The 17,234-nt window shown below is 39.4% G+C and overlaps 1 protein-coding gene across 13 annotated transcripts in view; it reads left to right on the forward strand.

The window, feature by feature from the left end:
* Positions 1-17,234, forward strand: part of LOC116825693 (dystrophin) — a 1,328,444-nt gene that overhangs the window by 1,274,771 nt on the left and 36,439 nt on the right. For 8 of the 13 annotated variants that reach the window (XM_075059803.1, XM_075059815.1, XM_075059823.1 and 5 more), the window contains 4 exons: positions 8,987-9,153; positions 11,436-11,547; positions 15,545-15,681; positions 16,445-16,483. In XM_075059803.1, the coding sequence (XP_074915904.1) occupies positions 8,987-9,153; positions 11,436-11,547; positions 15,545-15,681; positions 16,445-16,483 (455 nt within the window). Of the gene's footprint in view, positions 1-8,986; positions 9,154-11,435; positions 11,548-15,544; positions 15,686-16,444; positions 16,484-17,234 lie in introns of those variants that run through there. The other 5 variants (XM_075059808.1, XM_075059822.1, XM_032765278.2 and 2 more) reach the window with 2 other exon arrangements.

Here is a 17,234-nt window from a genome sequence, read left to right on the forward strand (position 1 = left end):
AGAGTAGATTATAGCAGAGAAGACGAAATGCATGTTCTGCTGTGCTCGTCTGTGCATCGTTTGTGTAACAACAAATGAGTGGGTGACCTCATCTGCCCTTTCTTATCTCTCTTCTTACTGTCTGCAGGCATTTTTACATGTTGCTCAAGTTAAATTGTGTAGCAGTCTACAGCAAGTGCTTTTCAATTAATAGTAATGGCAGTAAATAATCTTGAGTTACTGTGTTTAAAAAACATATACAATTACAAAATAACCAGTGATTTCCTGTTGTGATGGGTGGATTTTTTTAAAATCCTTTGTTTTATTTTTATTGTCACTTCAGGTTTCAGGGGTGACTCACTTTTCCACAAGCTGAGAATGTGGATCGGTTTAGTTCTAGTCTTTATATATCCCCTTACCCTCATTTTTTAACTTTTGTTCTCCTTCGTATAACCCAGCCCTCTCCTGAAAAACAGTCATTTGTGCTCTGTGCAAAAACTGTATCATGAGCCATATCCAAAAGATGCCATAGTGATGACAAGGAATATGAATAGATCCTGTGGTAACCTTCAGAGGTTTGTAGGGGGGGCTCTGTGTTGCGTTTTTAGGTTTTGTCAGACCAACACAGAATAATGCGACAGCAGCTCCACAGGTTGCTGAAGGGAACATGTAAATCCGCTCCCCGTTCATTCAGGTCTCTGTAGAAGCCTGCCCTTCCCTTCTCCCATGGAAACTACAGTAATATTCACAAAACTATTTTGAACAAAAGGTGGGGGATAGGAATTTTAACAAATTGTTTTTGTAAAAAGGACCCAGGCCTGTGGGTATACAGTAGAAAATACAGTAAAATGGATATATTTGTGACATGGAGGGAAACATGTTTCAGGAGGATATTTGGCCGACCAAAGCAAGGTGTAACACTCAGCTGCATTTCTCTCTATACACGTTTGGATATAAAATGATAGCTTTGGAACACTGCATACAACCAATTCCAAAATTTATGGGACTATTTAGCCATCGGTGGGCAGAATTCTGCTGAATCTGATACAAATCAAAACACTGAAAGAGCCTGATTCACAGGAAGATCAGGGCCCCCAGACTGCCCAGTGCTGCAGGCATAGGAATCTTTTTGGTTCCCCCTGCTGCTGTCTTCTCACATCAGAGGCAGAACCTTAACTTGGTGCCTGGAGAGATTGTAACCTCAACTCTAATAGAAGTAAGAGAGCCTTTATGAGGAGCGTTTGTAGGGTGGGAATTGGGGATCCAGGGAGCAGGGAATGGGAGGACAGAGTGTGTGGGCGGGGCAAGAGAGGGGGTGAGGGTAAAGCAGCAAGGACCTTAGGGATGGGGCGATGGTGGTGGGGAGGGGGGATGGAAGTAGGGACCCAGATGGCGGTGAGGGAGAGGAACCAGGTCCTCAGAGAGGACTGGGAGGTGGTGGTGGGGACGGGAGTGGATTTGCCAAAGGGGAAGGGAAAGCAGGGTCTCTCAGGGACCCGAAAGGAGAGAAGTGGAGAGTAGGGGGTGGAGGAGGGGAGGAGGAAGAGCAGGGACCAGTAAGGGAATGGGTGAAGGAGGAGAATTGTGCTGAGGGAAGCAGGGGCTCAGAAAGCGGGAAATGGGTGGGCAGGCACAGAATCAGGGAATTGGAGTAAGGGGAGTAGAGATGGGGAGGTTGAAAGTGGGCACCTGAGGGCAGGAGATGGGAGAAACACAGAGACCCTGGAATGGGGACCTTCCACACTGGGATGGTGTCAACTGTATGGAGGAGGGTGTTATGAAGGACACAGCTCCTGGCATGTGGAAGATTGCCTGGAGTCCCTGAGATAGAGAGGGATGAGAGGGTAACACACAGAGCTTGTGGGTGGAATGACACTGCTGCACATTCCTTTCTCTCCTCTCCGCCTTCTCCTGGGATTTTCTTGCAGGGAAATAATTTAATATAGAAAAATAAATCAGGGGATGTGTGCTTTATGCACTGTTGTGTCCAAACATTGTCTGATGTTAGGTCTTTCTTCATATGTCTCTTTTAAGGACTAAGAATTGTACTTTGGGGGTTGTTTATTCCTTGTATTTATATATTAATTTGTTTTAGTTGCTTGTGCTGATCATAACCTAGTAATAACTTTCAGACACATCAGAAAGTCAGCAGCAAACATGTATTCTAAAATTCACTCTCCCAACCCCCTTAGGTTAGGTGCCCTGGCAACAGCCTTGTCTTGTCATGCACAGCAGCATGAAAACGTGCTGTTTACTGTACCAGGAGATAACAGGGGGGAAATCTCCACCGGTCTTTGTTTGAAGTATAAGTCCTTGGGAATGGTGGGGGAGGGCAGTCTTGTTCTGTCAACATGCAAGTGTTCTCAGCACTGCTGTTTATAACAGCCTGTGCAAATGGTAATAAAATACTTGCCATTCCCACGAGCACATTCTTTGTCCTAAGGAATGAGTTTTTTAGTTTAGGCTGCTGCTTTCATTTTATTTTTCTTCCCACCAGCTTGGAGGCTTGGTTTTTTTTCAACCTATGTGAATAAAGAAAAGAGATGCTAATGCTAACTGTAAGGAGCAAGGATGTGATGTAGAATATAATAATATATTGCTTATGCAACTGGGAATATCCTCCCCAAACTAGAAAAATGTAATTGTATTTTGAGGTCTTTTAAAGGCAAAAATCTTAACTGAGGTCAAAAAAACTTGATGAAAATGCTCGAGTCACAGTACATAAAGATTATCTGTAAGGTCCATGAAAAGTTGTGTGAATTTTCTCAGTATTGTATTGTGAGGGTGTGAAGGTACTATCTTTCTCTTCTTTATTAAACATGATAGATAAATGCTCTTGGGAGGTAAGGCAGTGTTACAAGCAAAGAAAATTATGTTTGTCATGTTCCCTAGGCAAGTGTGATAAGCTTGCGTGATCTTGCATTTAAAGGTACTTTACCTCTAGTTTTTGTTGAGTGAAAGTTTAGTGTTTTCCATTTTGGGTTCATTTGTGAGGTGAAACTGAAAAGATGCTATACAGATCATGTCAGCCATGACAGTGCTCCTTTAAAGCCTTGCTTATCTTGTTTACTGGCCAAGGAAACTACAACAGTATTTTTCTAGTGAATCGTGCTGGAAAATTGCTAACATACCGTTATCATTTAGGTGTTACATACACTTTTTTTCCATGGGTTACTATGATGTTGAAACTAAGAAATGGGAGCAAAAGAAAAGCCATAGGTCAGCAGGTTAGCTCAACTCAGTGTACAAAAATGTAGCTGCTGTTCCGCCAATACCTTTGTGAAATGTGAGGGGTGTTTGTTTCCTTATGCTGTAAAATTATTTAAGGATGTTTTTCCCCATTGAAATTGGATGTAGGGCTGGAGTTTTTCTATAGAATGTTATCCACATGAAACAAGTAGGGGGAGGACATACAACTAGTTTATATCTGACGTCAGATATACTATTCTATTCATAAACATGCAAAGAAAATAACCGTGACTTTCAACAGTCTACATTTGTAATGGATCTATGTATACTGTATCAGTGAAAAAAAAAGATTGAGATATTTTTACAGCTTTTTTAACTATGTGCCCACTCCTGAAGTATGTACTCTGACAAACCAAAGCTGGAATAAAGGTTTATAATCTCTTTGTGGTTTGGGCCATGTATTCCTATGTGTCTGTGCCCTGATCCTGATTGGGACCATAGGCCACAATTGCAATACGAAAAGGAATAATAATAATAATGTCCAGGATGAATAACTGAAATATGACAAATACAAACACCATTACAATTATTGTATCATCAATAGGTGCATCCTCTTTGTGCAGCTGGCGTACAACTCTGAAAGCTGCTGTGCTATAAATGTCATAAAACTGCACTTCCTCTGGTGTTATTTCAGTAGGAAGTTGTGAGCCTGTTTATATGGAATCAAAAACTTAACGAAACTGGCTTTCAGAAGCAAACCAGAGCAGATCTAAAAGCGATCTTCTGTACTGAGGTGTGTTCAAATGGTAAGAGCAAGGCTGGGGAAAAGAAGAAGGATCTTGTTTTTTCAGTGATAACGAATGGAACGTTTAAGCCTTACCAGTAATGTCATCAGTTAGAATAATTTGTTTCATTTATATTTGATGTGTCACTAACATCATGACTAGACTGGTTTAATATTATGCAAGATCAAAGTCATCATCTTAGACACTCCAAGGGTTAAGACTTAAGCAGTCTGTATGGCAGAGCCTAGCTCATGTCGTGTCATTGTGATTGCCTTCTCATATTTGACCAGGAAATAGCACTTGCCTTGGAAACTATGGAGCACTGACTCTTCTTGTCATCTTCATTTACCCCTTTTTTAACACATACAGGTGTGGGAAGGGAAGCTGGCTGCATGGGAAGGCATAAATATATTATTAAGCCATGGAGACCAGGAAATAGGAATGATAGGCTTAGCCAAAAAAAGCAAGATTGGATGTTGGAAGACAAGGGTTCTATTCCTGGCTTTGTCACAAACTTATTTTGTGTTTGTCACATTGGGCAAATCATGTAAATTTTGTGCCCATTTCCTCATCTGAAAAACAGGGATAATATTTATCTACTGTTACAGGTTACTATGAATGAAGCATAATATAAGATCCTGAATGGAAGACACTATTAAGTGAATATTATTATTTTTATAACTTATTTCCCAAATTGCTGCATTACAGAAGGCAATACGTATGTGGCTGAAAATATGTTTGATTCTGCCGGACAGAATGATACTACTTTGTACATTGAGAAATGAGGCAATATTTTACAACATAGACATAAATTTGATCTGTCCTCAAATTGATACAGTATACATTTAAAAAAGCCAGAATGAGCAAAAGGGGAGGAAGAGCTTAAATCCAGGTGGAGGGCAGTGGCAGAAAAATTCAGCTCCTGATCATTGCATAAACATTAAAAAAATTACCCTGCTTCCCTCTCCTGTCAATTGTTTTTTGGCAAACAAATGCAGAAAAACAGATGTCTGAAGTATAATGAATTTGAATATCCCTCCATAACAAATTGTTATTTGTAAGCTGGGAAAGGCTTAATGAATTTTGCTTTATGATTCACTCCGTTATTACCATAAAAATTGGGAGTTCCACAGAAATGTGTTGAAGAAAGAAGTCATTAATATTCTTTACAGCTTGGTCTTGTTACTTCAGATATGTTTTGTCTGAATGCAGACTTTTTCCCTTATGTAAAATCTTCAGCTGCCGTCTTTACTGGATTTAGAGGTTATTAAGGAAAATATAATAGCAGCTCAGGGAACAGTAAAGAACTGTCTGTCCTATACTGTCCGACTCTGACCAGCTTTTCTCCATGTGGCTTTAAATCTTCATGTAATGTAATTCATAACCAGTTTTGAAACATTTTAATGCAGCTGATCTCCCAAAGCACAGGTTTTGTACAAGCTGTATACTGAGTAGTTGGATAGTCAACTTTTAGGACCATTAGCAATCAACAGTGACTGCAGATTTAAAATGGATTTTTGAATGTTACAGGAGGTGTTTCTTCAGAGCAACTTTTTTTCTTGCAAACTTAAAGCGACTACAAAAGGATGGGCTAATTCTTTGCGTTGCTCATTTTTATTCTGTCTACAACACACACTGCAGCATTTCAATACAGAATTCATCTTTTTGTACTAGAAATAGTATATTAAACAGATACTCCCATCAATACTTTGGAAGACAGAGAATGTCTGGGAGAACATGAAGAGTATTGTCTAGTAGCTAGAGCATAAGTGAGAGCGATGACTCAGCAGTTCAGTTCCTGACTGACACTGACTCATTGAGTGACCTTGGGGGTAAGTGACTTGACCTCTCCGTGCTCCAATTACTCTATCTTAAAATGGGGATACGGTAATAATGCTTTGTGCCCCACCTCACAGGGATGTCTAGGATTAATAGATGTTTGTAAAGTGCTTTGAGATTCTTCAGTGAAAGACAATGTGCATCATTCTGAACATAGTCAGCACATTATTGAATTAGAGCTATGATTTGTTACTGTGGTGATTATACTTTTTCTTTTGTGTTCTCTTTGCTCCAGTGAGTGTTTGCTTTTAAAAATACTATAACTAAGAAAAACGAAGGTCAGATGAGGTGGGTTTAATGCACAATCTATTGGATGAATTGCCATGCATCAAAGAAGATTATTCTAATTTCATACAAGAGATGTATAAAACATTGAAACCTCTATTGTTTTCTAATATTATTACAGTATTGGAAACCCATTTACACTGGTCTCTGATGCAACCAGTGAAACCCTTACATTTTTTGACCGTTTCTCAAATTAGCATAAAAATCACAAGAAAAAAACAAAGCCTTTATTCTAAACTCCCAATATATAGTCCAAGTCAAAGTTGTATAAGCCTTTAAGGTAAGTACGAGAAGTTTAAATATGATGTAGTGGAAAAGAGGGATTTCAGAGAGGAATTCAAAGAGGTGGAGGAGATTACATTGTCAGCATCACATTCAAAAAGTTATTTTAATGGTTTCCCTTTGGATGCACCAGGAAGGGAAAGCAATATGAGAATCAGCGAGGCTGAAGAGAAGAGTAGATTGAAGTAATCAAAGCAGGAGATATCCAATGCCTTGGCTGGCTTTAGCTGTGGGATCTTAGAACAGGGGTAATCAATTATTTTTTGTCAAGGTCCAAATTTCTTGGTCAAGGTATATTCAAAGTCCAAACACCAGAGAAGAAAATACTGAAATAATGATGATAAAGAAATAAAAAGGTTTTGTGGTCCATTCAAAAGCGTCTGGCAGTCCGCATTTGGCCCTTGGTCTGCTTTTTGACTACCCCATCTGTAACCGGGCGGAACTCACCCCCACGGCGCCTCCTGCTGGTCACTCCTGGGAATTAGCTCAAATTCCAGCTCGGAGTGCCCCCAGCAGGCCGGTGATCCGCCTTGTTTCCTGCTACAGGCCCCGTGTCCCTCCCTGGACCCCGGTGCCCCTTTTACGTGGGGTTCTGCCCCCTGGCAGCAACCCCTTTTCTTTAGGGGTTTCCCCTCCCTGGGAACCCCCCACCCTCTATCCCCACTTTGCTTCAGTGTCTTGGCTACTGCCAGTCATTGTCTAGCCCCACACCCTGGGGCAGAATGGCCAAGTATTCAGGCCATTCATATCAGCAAAGGGTTTGGACCTTGCTGGCCTTGGCATACCCCTGGGTTGCACCCTACACCCAGTTACCTCCTGGCCTAATTTCTAAGCCGCAGCCTGGGGCTTTCTGGGCAGGGGCTCCCCAGCTCCTCTGCCTTTCCCCAGCACTGTTTTACCCTAGGTACCTGCTCTGGTTTTCAGCAGCCAGGCCCTTCTCCCTCTACAGGCAGAGGAAGACTCTCAGGGCTCCTGGCTTTTCTGCCCTTTTATAAGGGCCTATGGCTCAGTTTGGGGCGTGGCCCCAGCTGCTGCCACTTCCCCCAATCAGCCCAGCTCAAAAGGCTGCTTGCTCCAGCCCCAGCCCCTTTCCTGGGCTGTTTTTAACCCCTTCAGGGTTGAAGCAGAGATCCACTCTGCTACACCATCTTAGAAAATGGGGATGGACATTCAAAATGCTGTCGAGGAAGAAACCACAAAATATGAGTATGTGCTGGACATACAGGAAACTTGAGAAGGGGCAGTCAAAGATGATTCTCGTGTTGCAAGCCTGTGAGTCAAATAAGATGATAATTTTGCAATTAAGAATGGGGAAAGCAGACAAGAGAAGGAGAAAAAAAATTAAGAATAAAGGTGCAAAAATAAGAAATTCAGATTTAATTGTGGTAAGCTGAAATTGTTGCCGAAACATCCAAGCAATGTCAGAAAGACAAACTAGATTGCAGGTCTCCATGCAGGAAGATGGGGAAAGAGTGAAGAATTAGATGTATGAGTAATCACGGTAAGAGATGGTAGTTAGAATCATCTAAGCAGATAAGATGTGAAAGGAAGAGGGACATCCAAGGGACTTGTGAGACGTCTACAAAAGAGGAATGGAGAAAAAGAGAATGAAGAAACATTGGATAGATATGAAAAGAACCAAGAGAGAACAGTGCCATGAAATAGATATTCTGTGTTGTCATAGGCCCTGATCTAATTACCTACTTAAGTACTCAGTTTGATGGGACTACTTGTGCTTAACATTAAGCACATATTTTAATGCTTTGCTGAACCAGGACCTGAAGTGGTAGAGAGGTCAAGAACGATATGGATGGATTGTGAACTCCAAGATTTGCCTAGCAATGGGGTCAAGTGAATAGGTGGAGGTGTTGGATGTAGGGGAGTGATCTCCGAATTAATGCCAGGAGCTGAGAGAGAATATGGGGAATTGGAGGAAATCAGATGCTGGGAAGAGAAGAAAGTGTTCAGGGTGGAGAAAAGGGACTCAGAGAGGTACTGAAAGGTAGTGAATATGCTATAGGGTTTTAAATCTAGGGCTCAGTGAGAGAGAGAGGAAGAGTTGTTTAGCAAAGAAGATGGCAGTACTGAAGGAGAAGTGGACAGATCTGTAGTGGAGGAAGATCATGTGTTCCTTGGATTTTCTCCAGTGGAGTTTAGTGGCACAGGTCTAGGATGAAGGCAGAGAATGTTGGGTGTGAGCCAATGCTAGGGGTCATTAGGAGGCATGATATGATGGGAGAAAGGGACAAAAGAGGCACAAGTGGAAGAATGAGTGGAGCTCAGAGAATCCTCTGTATAGCCAGTAAAGGAGACAAGAGGAGCAGGATAGGAACACAGAGATGTCAATGGGTTGGAGCTCATAAATGTACCACAGAAAAGTTAGAGATGTTAAAAGGAATGAAGTGGAGTTCAGAATGAGGGAACACAGTATTCAGGAAACTAAGCAGTGCCTCTTGAGGAGAAGGTCCTAGAGTGGCATTTAGGGTTGGTGCATGGAAGAGTTGACCAGGATTGAAGGCTCGGTGACAAGGTAAGGGTGAGGAGGCAGGAAGCTGATGGGTTAGACAGACATTCATTGGGATGCTGTTCTTTGCTGAGTCCTTGTCTTTATTCATCCTCTCTCACAGGCCAATAACAAGCCAGAAATTGAAGCAGCCCTGTTCTTGGATTGGATGAGGCTGGAACCACAGTCCATGGTATGGCTGCCAGTGTTGCACAGGGTGGCTGCTGCTGAAACTGCCAAACACCAAGCTAAGTGTAACATCTGTAAGGAGTGTCCCATTATTGGATTCAGGTACAAAATAATACCCCTTCTGCTACAGTACTTTCAGCTGCTTAGCATACTAAGATCTCCCTCTCTTACCCAGGAGAGAATGTTTCTGTTTTTATCCCTTTGATTTAGCAAATGTAAAAAATAAACAAACAAGCAAGTACTGCCATCCTACAGGGAGAATTATATCAATGAACTGAGCACAACAGTCTTGAGTAGGGGGAGATAATTCAAATCAAATGCTTCTTTTCCTGTGAGTCCTGCTCCTCCCCTGCCAAAGGATTGGTGGATTGTCCTAGTAACTATAGAATTTACTTTATATTCATCTATTCTGTAAACATGATTATGTTTTCTGGATTGGATCCTATGAATTGCTTTCCATGATGATATAAAAGCATGCAAATGAACAGAAAAAATCACAGAAGCACAAAAATCCAGGGCTATTTATGTATTTTTCAGAGAAAGAGTGTTTAATTGTGGACTATTTAACCTAGTGTGCTAGAAATACTGTTATATTATGATCATTGCTTTAGACAGAATCTATTCGGCTTATCTTCTGTAAACATCTCTTATTTAACAATAATCAGAAGCTTTTGATTCTGAAATGTTGCTGATGGATTTAAATATCTGGATGAACCCTGTGGTTACTATAGCAATGAATAAATCACTGTGTTGTAAAATGGCTATGGTATGTGTTGTAAAATGGTATGCCTGTTCAGAATCCACTTAACAGCTAAGTAAATACTCGCTTTCAATTATGCTTAGACTTGTTTTATCACTTAGTTTCTTAATAGCTGCTTTGTATGGTTTGTGCGCTTTTTATTCATCTTGGTCTTTTTACCATCGATATTTATACTTCTGTGTATTGTGCTGTTTACAAGAAGCTTTTTATAATGCTGTTTCTAAAACCCAGATATTCAACAGAGGGCAGGCAGCATTCATATAAAGATGTCATCATTTTGCCCTACATTTGAGCATTTGAATGATGACTTTAGGTGGAGATGCTATGGGATAGTGTCTCTCTTCCTTCTCATTTCCCCCCCTGATAGCTGGAGGAGGTGCTTTTTTAAATATTAAAAAATCCCTGTCTCTTTGGTCATTGTATCAGTTCTCTTGCTATCTGAATTAATTTCCTTGTTCCTTTACTCCCAATGCCTATTTCAACTTGGGAATGGTAAACATTATTGAAGGAGGTGATGGGATTGCGAGTAGGTTACTCCATCTAGAAAGTTTTCTATACTTTCCTATTCCCAAATGCAATATAAGAAAATGCCTATTTACTTACTTTGTCTCCATAATTATTAAAGCAAAGTCAAAGGGAGCTATTGTTGTGAGCGAGAGCTGTCAGGGGACTGGATAGCCTTCTGGTTAAGGCACTGGACTGGGAGCGAGCGGATCTTGGCTACATGTGTGTGTAAAATCTAATCTAATTTTACCTATCTAGTATATCTCTTAAGTATTTCCGACGCATCTATTACCGTGGTATGTAAATTATGCTTAGATAATATGTGTGTCTCAGTTTTCATATCTTCAAAATACACATTGTGTTGGAAGGCATTTAGAAAGTTAATAACTGTAAGACTCACTACACCTAGAAACAGTGCTGTTAACTCTCTCACTTGAAATCACTGTTAGTGAACCTCTTAAAACAACACGGACTCTGTGTTCCTGGCTCCTTCCCACAGTACAACATAACAGATGTAATAAGTGCTGAGGCTAAATGGATTTTTGTAAATGTGCATTGCGATCTTTGAATTTGAAGGCTCTTCATACATGCAAACTATTATAACAAAGAAACTAGACAGAACTCAAACATATTGCTATTTAATGTGCAGAACACAACAGAGCTTCCTGGGATTATTTGAGGGGCATTTTTAGTTGAAATTATTTGGTTAGGTGGTATAATGACAGGAAGGGTAAGAGGGATAAAAATAACTGACATTAATTTCAGGTCATCAGAAATGTGTAGGTACATTTTGTATATTTTTAATGACATTGATTTGGTTTTCTTTTGGCATATGTGCTTTCCCAGTATTGCCCTGTAATTACTATAATTCTTGTGATTCTATTTTTTTTGCAAATGCATAAGTAATTTTATAATCACCTTGCTTCAAATTGCTCTATATTGGCCCTATATGGCAAACAAACATTTTATTATGCTTACTGTAACGTGCATTGTGTACAGCCAAGGCTATCTTGCGGGGGAAATGAGCTATTAGCCGAGGAAACTACTTTACAAATTGAAACAAAATTCAGTTATGATAGTCTATGAAGCTCTAACAGCAATTTTTTCCTCCCTCCATCAGGTACAGAAGCTTAAAGCACTTTAACTATGACATCTGCCAAAGCTGTTTCTTTTCTGGACGAGTGGCAAAAGGCCATAAAATGCACTATCCAATGGTGGAGTACTGTACACCGGTAGGTATCTGCCTCAGTGACCCTTAATGTTGATTATTATGTAGAAGTAAAAAGCTTCAGTTGCTATGTGCAAGCTAACAGAGCATTTGTGTAGGATTTTTTTCTGTAATTAAGTCACCTTTTATACACCCCAGTCTTTAGAGTCTAACATTTTGAAATGCACAGTGAGGAATAACAGTAATGGTTTGAAGTAACTGGGAGTTAAGGTTTACTGCCTTTCATTGTTTATACAACTCTATCAAAATCATGCATTATATGCTAATGGGTTCTGTGCTCAGTGTTAAATAATTGATTTTATATATTCTACAGTAAGGCTAGGATTCTTGAAAAATCTATTTGTTTTTTATGGTGGGGAAAAAAATCAACTCACAGTAGCTCAATGAGGGCCCTTCCAAGTTAACACCTCCATTCTTTTTTCCTGTGTACTTTAAGTGCATAATAAGCTCTGTACTGAAAGATCAGTCACTAATAGAATTAGTTTAATGTGATAGCTGTTCTGACAGATCATGGATATGTTGGTTTGGTCATGACTGTCTCTTCAGCTGCAAAATTATTCTCAGCATATTAGTAGTGGTGGTGGTTTGTTGTAAAATGATATAGTGATATGTAAAGATCTAGGAGGTACTTAAAAATAATGAGCTGGATTTTCACATCTGGAGACCAAGAGCCAGATTTTCCAGTGCAATGCCTCTGCTTTCTGCTTCACCACTCGTGTTATCTGGCCCTAACCCTGTTTAACTGGTTCAGGGAGGATTATTCATATAAGGATGATTCTCCCATGGCATAGAGCAGACAAGGCAGCTCTTTACCTTCCCCTGTAAGAGGAAAATGTGGAAGAGGTAAGATCATCCTGTACCACACCACTTCTCAATTGTATTTTTGGCTCCATGTGTCCATTGTAGCTGTGTGTAAATTAGAGCACTCTTATGTGGTGCAGAAGGACTGCCCCAGTACTGAGCTTTAAGCCACTTTTGCAGACCCGGCAACCTGCATTTTGTGCAGTTCTGATGCACCCCACAGTCTGGCTTCCAGTTTATAATGTGGTTTAGTGATCACAGGATCCTGCATTTTTGTCTACTGGTCAAATATAAATGTTTAAAATAAAACCATGAAAATAATACATAACTGACTAGGAAACTAAAAATGTTAGTATCTAATTTGTATGCAGACTAAGGGAGATGTGCAAGGTAGAGTAAGGGTTGTAAGCTTGTCTCAGTGAATGGGGAGTTAAAGAAAACTGAGAGGAAAATATATACCCCTAAGATGTTATGATGAGGCAAGAATAAAGTTTCTGTCCATTTTTATCATATATTTTCATTACAGCATTATTTGTTTTTGACTTCAACCATTATTTTCATTATGACATGCATAATACTTTCTAAACCATTCAGGTCTCTGTGTATTGGAGGATATGGCACTGCCTGGTGTGAATCTCTGCAAGTACAATACTTCTGCTTCTGCCAGCTTTTCACCAAAACTCTCCATATGCTTTATCCTTTCCTGCCCTTTCTTCATTGACTGAGATAACTGGAAATGATGATGTGTTGTACTGTTGCTTATTTCACAGGGGAAGTCTAGAACAGCATAGACAAATCTGAACTGATTATTCTACTGTAAGCATTGGTAGAGCACACTAATCTTCCTCACAAATGTAGTTGGGGTCAGGAATCTCACTGAGTTGGTTATTGTTTCTTCTTGCCACCTTTATTCTCCTTGCAAATGAAGCAAAGACTTAATGAAAAAATGTAAACAGTACACAGAATAACACCTCTGCTACCACCATTTTTACCTGAATGATGGGTTTTATGTTCATTTCTTTGAGTCTGCTATAGGACCCAGTGCACTTTTCCATAGAGATATAAGAAATTCAAATTAGTAACAGACAAAATAATGGAAAACAGAAAATTGAGAGTGCATGCAGATTAGTGAGCTCAGTCTTCAGAACCCATTTCACAGATGGTAAAAATCTTCTTTATTTCTGAGCTCCAGCAGTCCATACTAATTAGTTGTGCATAGCTGAACCAGCAGTGAGCTGAATTAGGAGAGGATTAAACTGGAAAAAATGTGAGCATGTAGTGCCAAAAGTCTCTGAGCTATTTTTTTAACTGAAAAATAACCCTAAGTACTGTATGACTGAACAAAACATCCACGGAGTCCTCAGTGTCCAGAATGTAATGATTTGAAATTGAACAAAAAGACTTACAGTGGCCCTTCTGAAAGATTTTAAACATCAAAGTATTTGCTGTCTCAGCCCAAGACAAAGTTGTCACCCTTATAGACAATTTAACTGTCAGTTGGCCAAGAATGCCTTCTTTGATGTAAGCTTCCAAAATATCTGAATGTGTCCAACTAACAGTGGAGTGTATGGTGGATTTTCCACATATCAAGCAGGAAACTTGAGGATCTATGATTTTTAGTCCTGTTCAAGAAGAACTTGAGAACTAGTACCAGGTCCATAGAGTGCAACAGCTTCTCCTTACCTGAAGAGAGTTGAGTCAGAATAAAGGCAAGGCAGTTTCTGGAAAATTTTTTTTTTTTTTTTAAAGTAGAGAACTAAACTAAGAGCATCTATTGCCTGAGGATCTCTGTACCAGCTACAGAAATAGGCAATTTGATGGTTTTGCAAAGTACCTGGCTTCCATTCACCAACAAAGATACTTTTGTTGAAAAAAAAATTGTACATTGAGATACTGCTTTCCTACTCTGCCAGTCAGAAATCACACTGAGTTTTTCCACAGGATGGACTGACCTCAAAAGAAGGGGAGAATTATTTTCCACCCCATACAGAAGAAAAGCTTCAGTAGAGAAGTGCTTTTGTTCATCTTAATGAAGGCATTTTCAATCCCATTTCAAAGGACAAAGACAGGCAAAAACCAGCAGCATTGTGACAGCTTAAAGGCTAGAACCTAACAACTCATTCCTCTCTCAATAGGAGGCATAAGCTTATTATACAACTAAAAGCAAACTAACTTTATCTAATTTGGCAGAAAGAAATGAGGTACACCAGGGAAGAACCATCCTTATGTGAATCAGGAAAGAAATTATTTTATTATAGGATTGCAGTATTGCAGAGGCTAGTTCCTCTATGGAGGTAAGGCCTTGGGTACAGATTTAATAAAGTAACTCAACTCCTGTATTAAAATTCATCGGAGAAGGGTCATCTGATTCTCTATCAGACTTATTAGAAGAGAAGGTGTCTAGTTCCTCCCTTTTAATTCTCTCCAGTAGACTTGTTTTGATTTCTTTTGGGCTTGCTTAATTTGCTGTTTAGGTGGCTTAGATGGGAGAGAGGGACTTAAGTTCAGGCAAAGGGTTAGAGCAGTGTTCTAAATGCTTACTAACTGAGTTGAACCAACAAAAGGAGAAACAACCCATCCCAGAGTTTTCCACAACTCTAACCTCCTTTTTATATAAAGAAAAATAAAACATTAATGGCAGAGAAGGCTGAATAGGGAAAACTCTTTTGGGAGGATTGTGCCAACTTTCATAGACTCTGCAGTCACTGAAATGGTAAACAAAAGGTGCTCATTGAGAGAGTGAGGACTCAGACTGCTAGCTTATCAGAAAGTCATTGCCAGGTCTCTCACTTGCTGCATATCCTATTTTTCAGCTATTTTAATATTTGAACTGTGTCCAGTCAAAGCCTGTGCCTGGTCAGTGCCAAGGCAAAACTGAAATTGTGAGAGTCTCATCATCTTATTGATTGCCTCAGATCACTTGAGAAGAGGAACAAGCCTATTATCACAGAACACGGGAGTTCAAAGACTAGAACTTGGTTGGTTTTATATATTTGGCAAATAGTAACATACCTCACATTGTTTGGGAAATACATTATATCTACAATAACAAGCCTATACAGTATTTGATGTTCCAGAGGTCAAATCATTAGTGCCCCTGTGCTGTGTTCTCATGTACTATGTCAAATGATCTAGCAGAAGAAAAGATGATCAAGGACAATAATAATTAGAGGGTGATTTGATTGTGGTGTTGCTTTCAGACAACTTCAGGAGAAGATGTCCGCGACTTTGCCAAGGTACTGAAAAATAAATTCCGAACAAAACGGTATTTTGCAAAACACCCAAGAATGGGCTATCTGCCTGTACAAACTGTCTTGGAGGGAGACAACATGGAAACGTGAGTAGCTAGCTCTAAAGAAAATAAGTAGTATATCATTTGATATGCTCCTTGAGCTCCCCAGCTGGCACTAACTCCCTTCACTTCCTTAATGCATAAAGCCTCTTTTTATTTCTTTCATTTTTGTTTACTATGGCTGAAAGGAAAACACAAGCTGACATTTCAGTTGCCATTTCCTTCATCTTTTTTCACCTATCCTTACAATAATTTAAACTTCAATTAGCAAAAGAAAAATACCTCCTACTGCATTGATTTTCTTGTAAGGCCTTAAAATGGATACGGTAATTTGGAAACTAGCAATCTTAGCATTACATTTTGACTTCCTTCCAAAAGGCAGTATCTCTTTAGTGAGGGATTTGTTTGTTTTTTTGTTTGCCACAGCCTAGCTTACTCTTTTCTCTATCCGTGTTTGTGGTCACACAAAATGACTTGAACTCATTGTATTTACAAAACAAACAAACATACACCAGTGATGATGCTCATTGATCAGTGAGTGACCTTACCTTCTTTTAACTTCACAAGTTTATAATAATTAGCTGTTTAATGGCAGTTGCACAACAGCTTGTTATCTCTCTTTTTCTTTTAATTAATATTTTGATTTTATTTCCCACCTTTTGGTTAGATGCTTTTCATAGTCATTCACGTTTGGTCTGTTGGATTTTCTGTTTTTCAGTTGTTGTGATTTTTTTAATCTTTCTGTAATTATTTTGCTGCTGAGTTTTTCTGCCTCTCTCTCTTCACCTCCTCATTTTTTGTCTTGCAGTCCTGTTACTCTGATCAACTTCTGGCCAGTAGATTCTGCGTGAGTACTTTTGCTAAAGTGTGCTGCTGCAGCTGCGTTCCCTCACTTTTTTGTTTTGTTTTTATTTAGTTTTTACATATGTTCATTTCCTTCTTTGTTTATTTTTTTTTGTCTTGATAGCCCTTCTGAAAGTATAATTTTTATTCCAGATCAGTAGAATGGAATAACACCAGGGTTTCCCAGGCATCGTGAAATGTATACTGTATACTCTCCCTGGAGAGTGTATTCTCATCTGATTGATAGGGATTTTGGTGGACAGTCTTACTAATGCTTATGAGAGTGTGTCATTTCTGAATAAGAGCAGACTCCTTGATTATAAACTAGATATATTTCAGACGATACACACCGAACTTTATGGTTTTTCAAAAATTTCAGAGATGACCGTCTTACAGTTAAGGCCATAATTTAAAGTTTTACTTACACTCTCATGCACACATATACAACCCCTCCCAATCCATCTCCATGATAATCAACAATTCATTATTACAGTCTTTTTTGGTTTAGAGGGTGTTCTGAGGCAACATTGAGATAGGGCATTGGGTCCTGGAGTTCTAAAAATACTGTGGAAAGTTTTGTATATTTTTCAGAAACAAAACCAATAAGATTTCTCAACTGTACATTGGATTTTCATACATGCGCCATCTCTGAACATGCTTTGTCTTATTATAGTAGTAGTAGCAGCATCAGAATACACTAGAGATTTATAATGATCACTGTGGCACTTGCTACCACATTATAGTGCTAATTTTAG

This window comes from Chelonoidis abingdonii, chromosome 1 (assembly GCF_003597395.2).
Source record: "Chelonoidis abingdonii isolate Lonesome George chromosome 1, CheloAbing_2.0, whole genome shotgun sequence".
Taxonomy (NCBI): domain Eukaryota; kingdom Metazoa; phylum Chordata; order Testudines; family Testudinidae; genus Chelonoidis; species Chelonoidis abingdonii.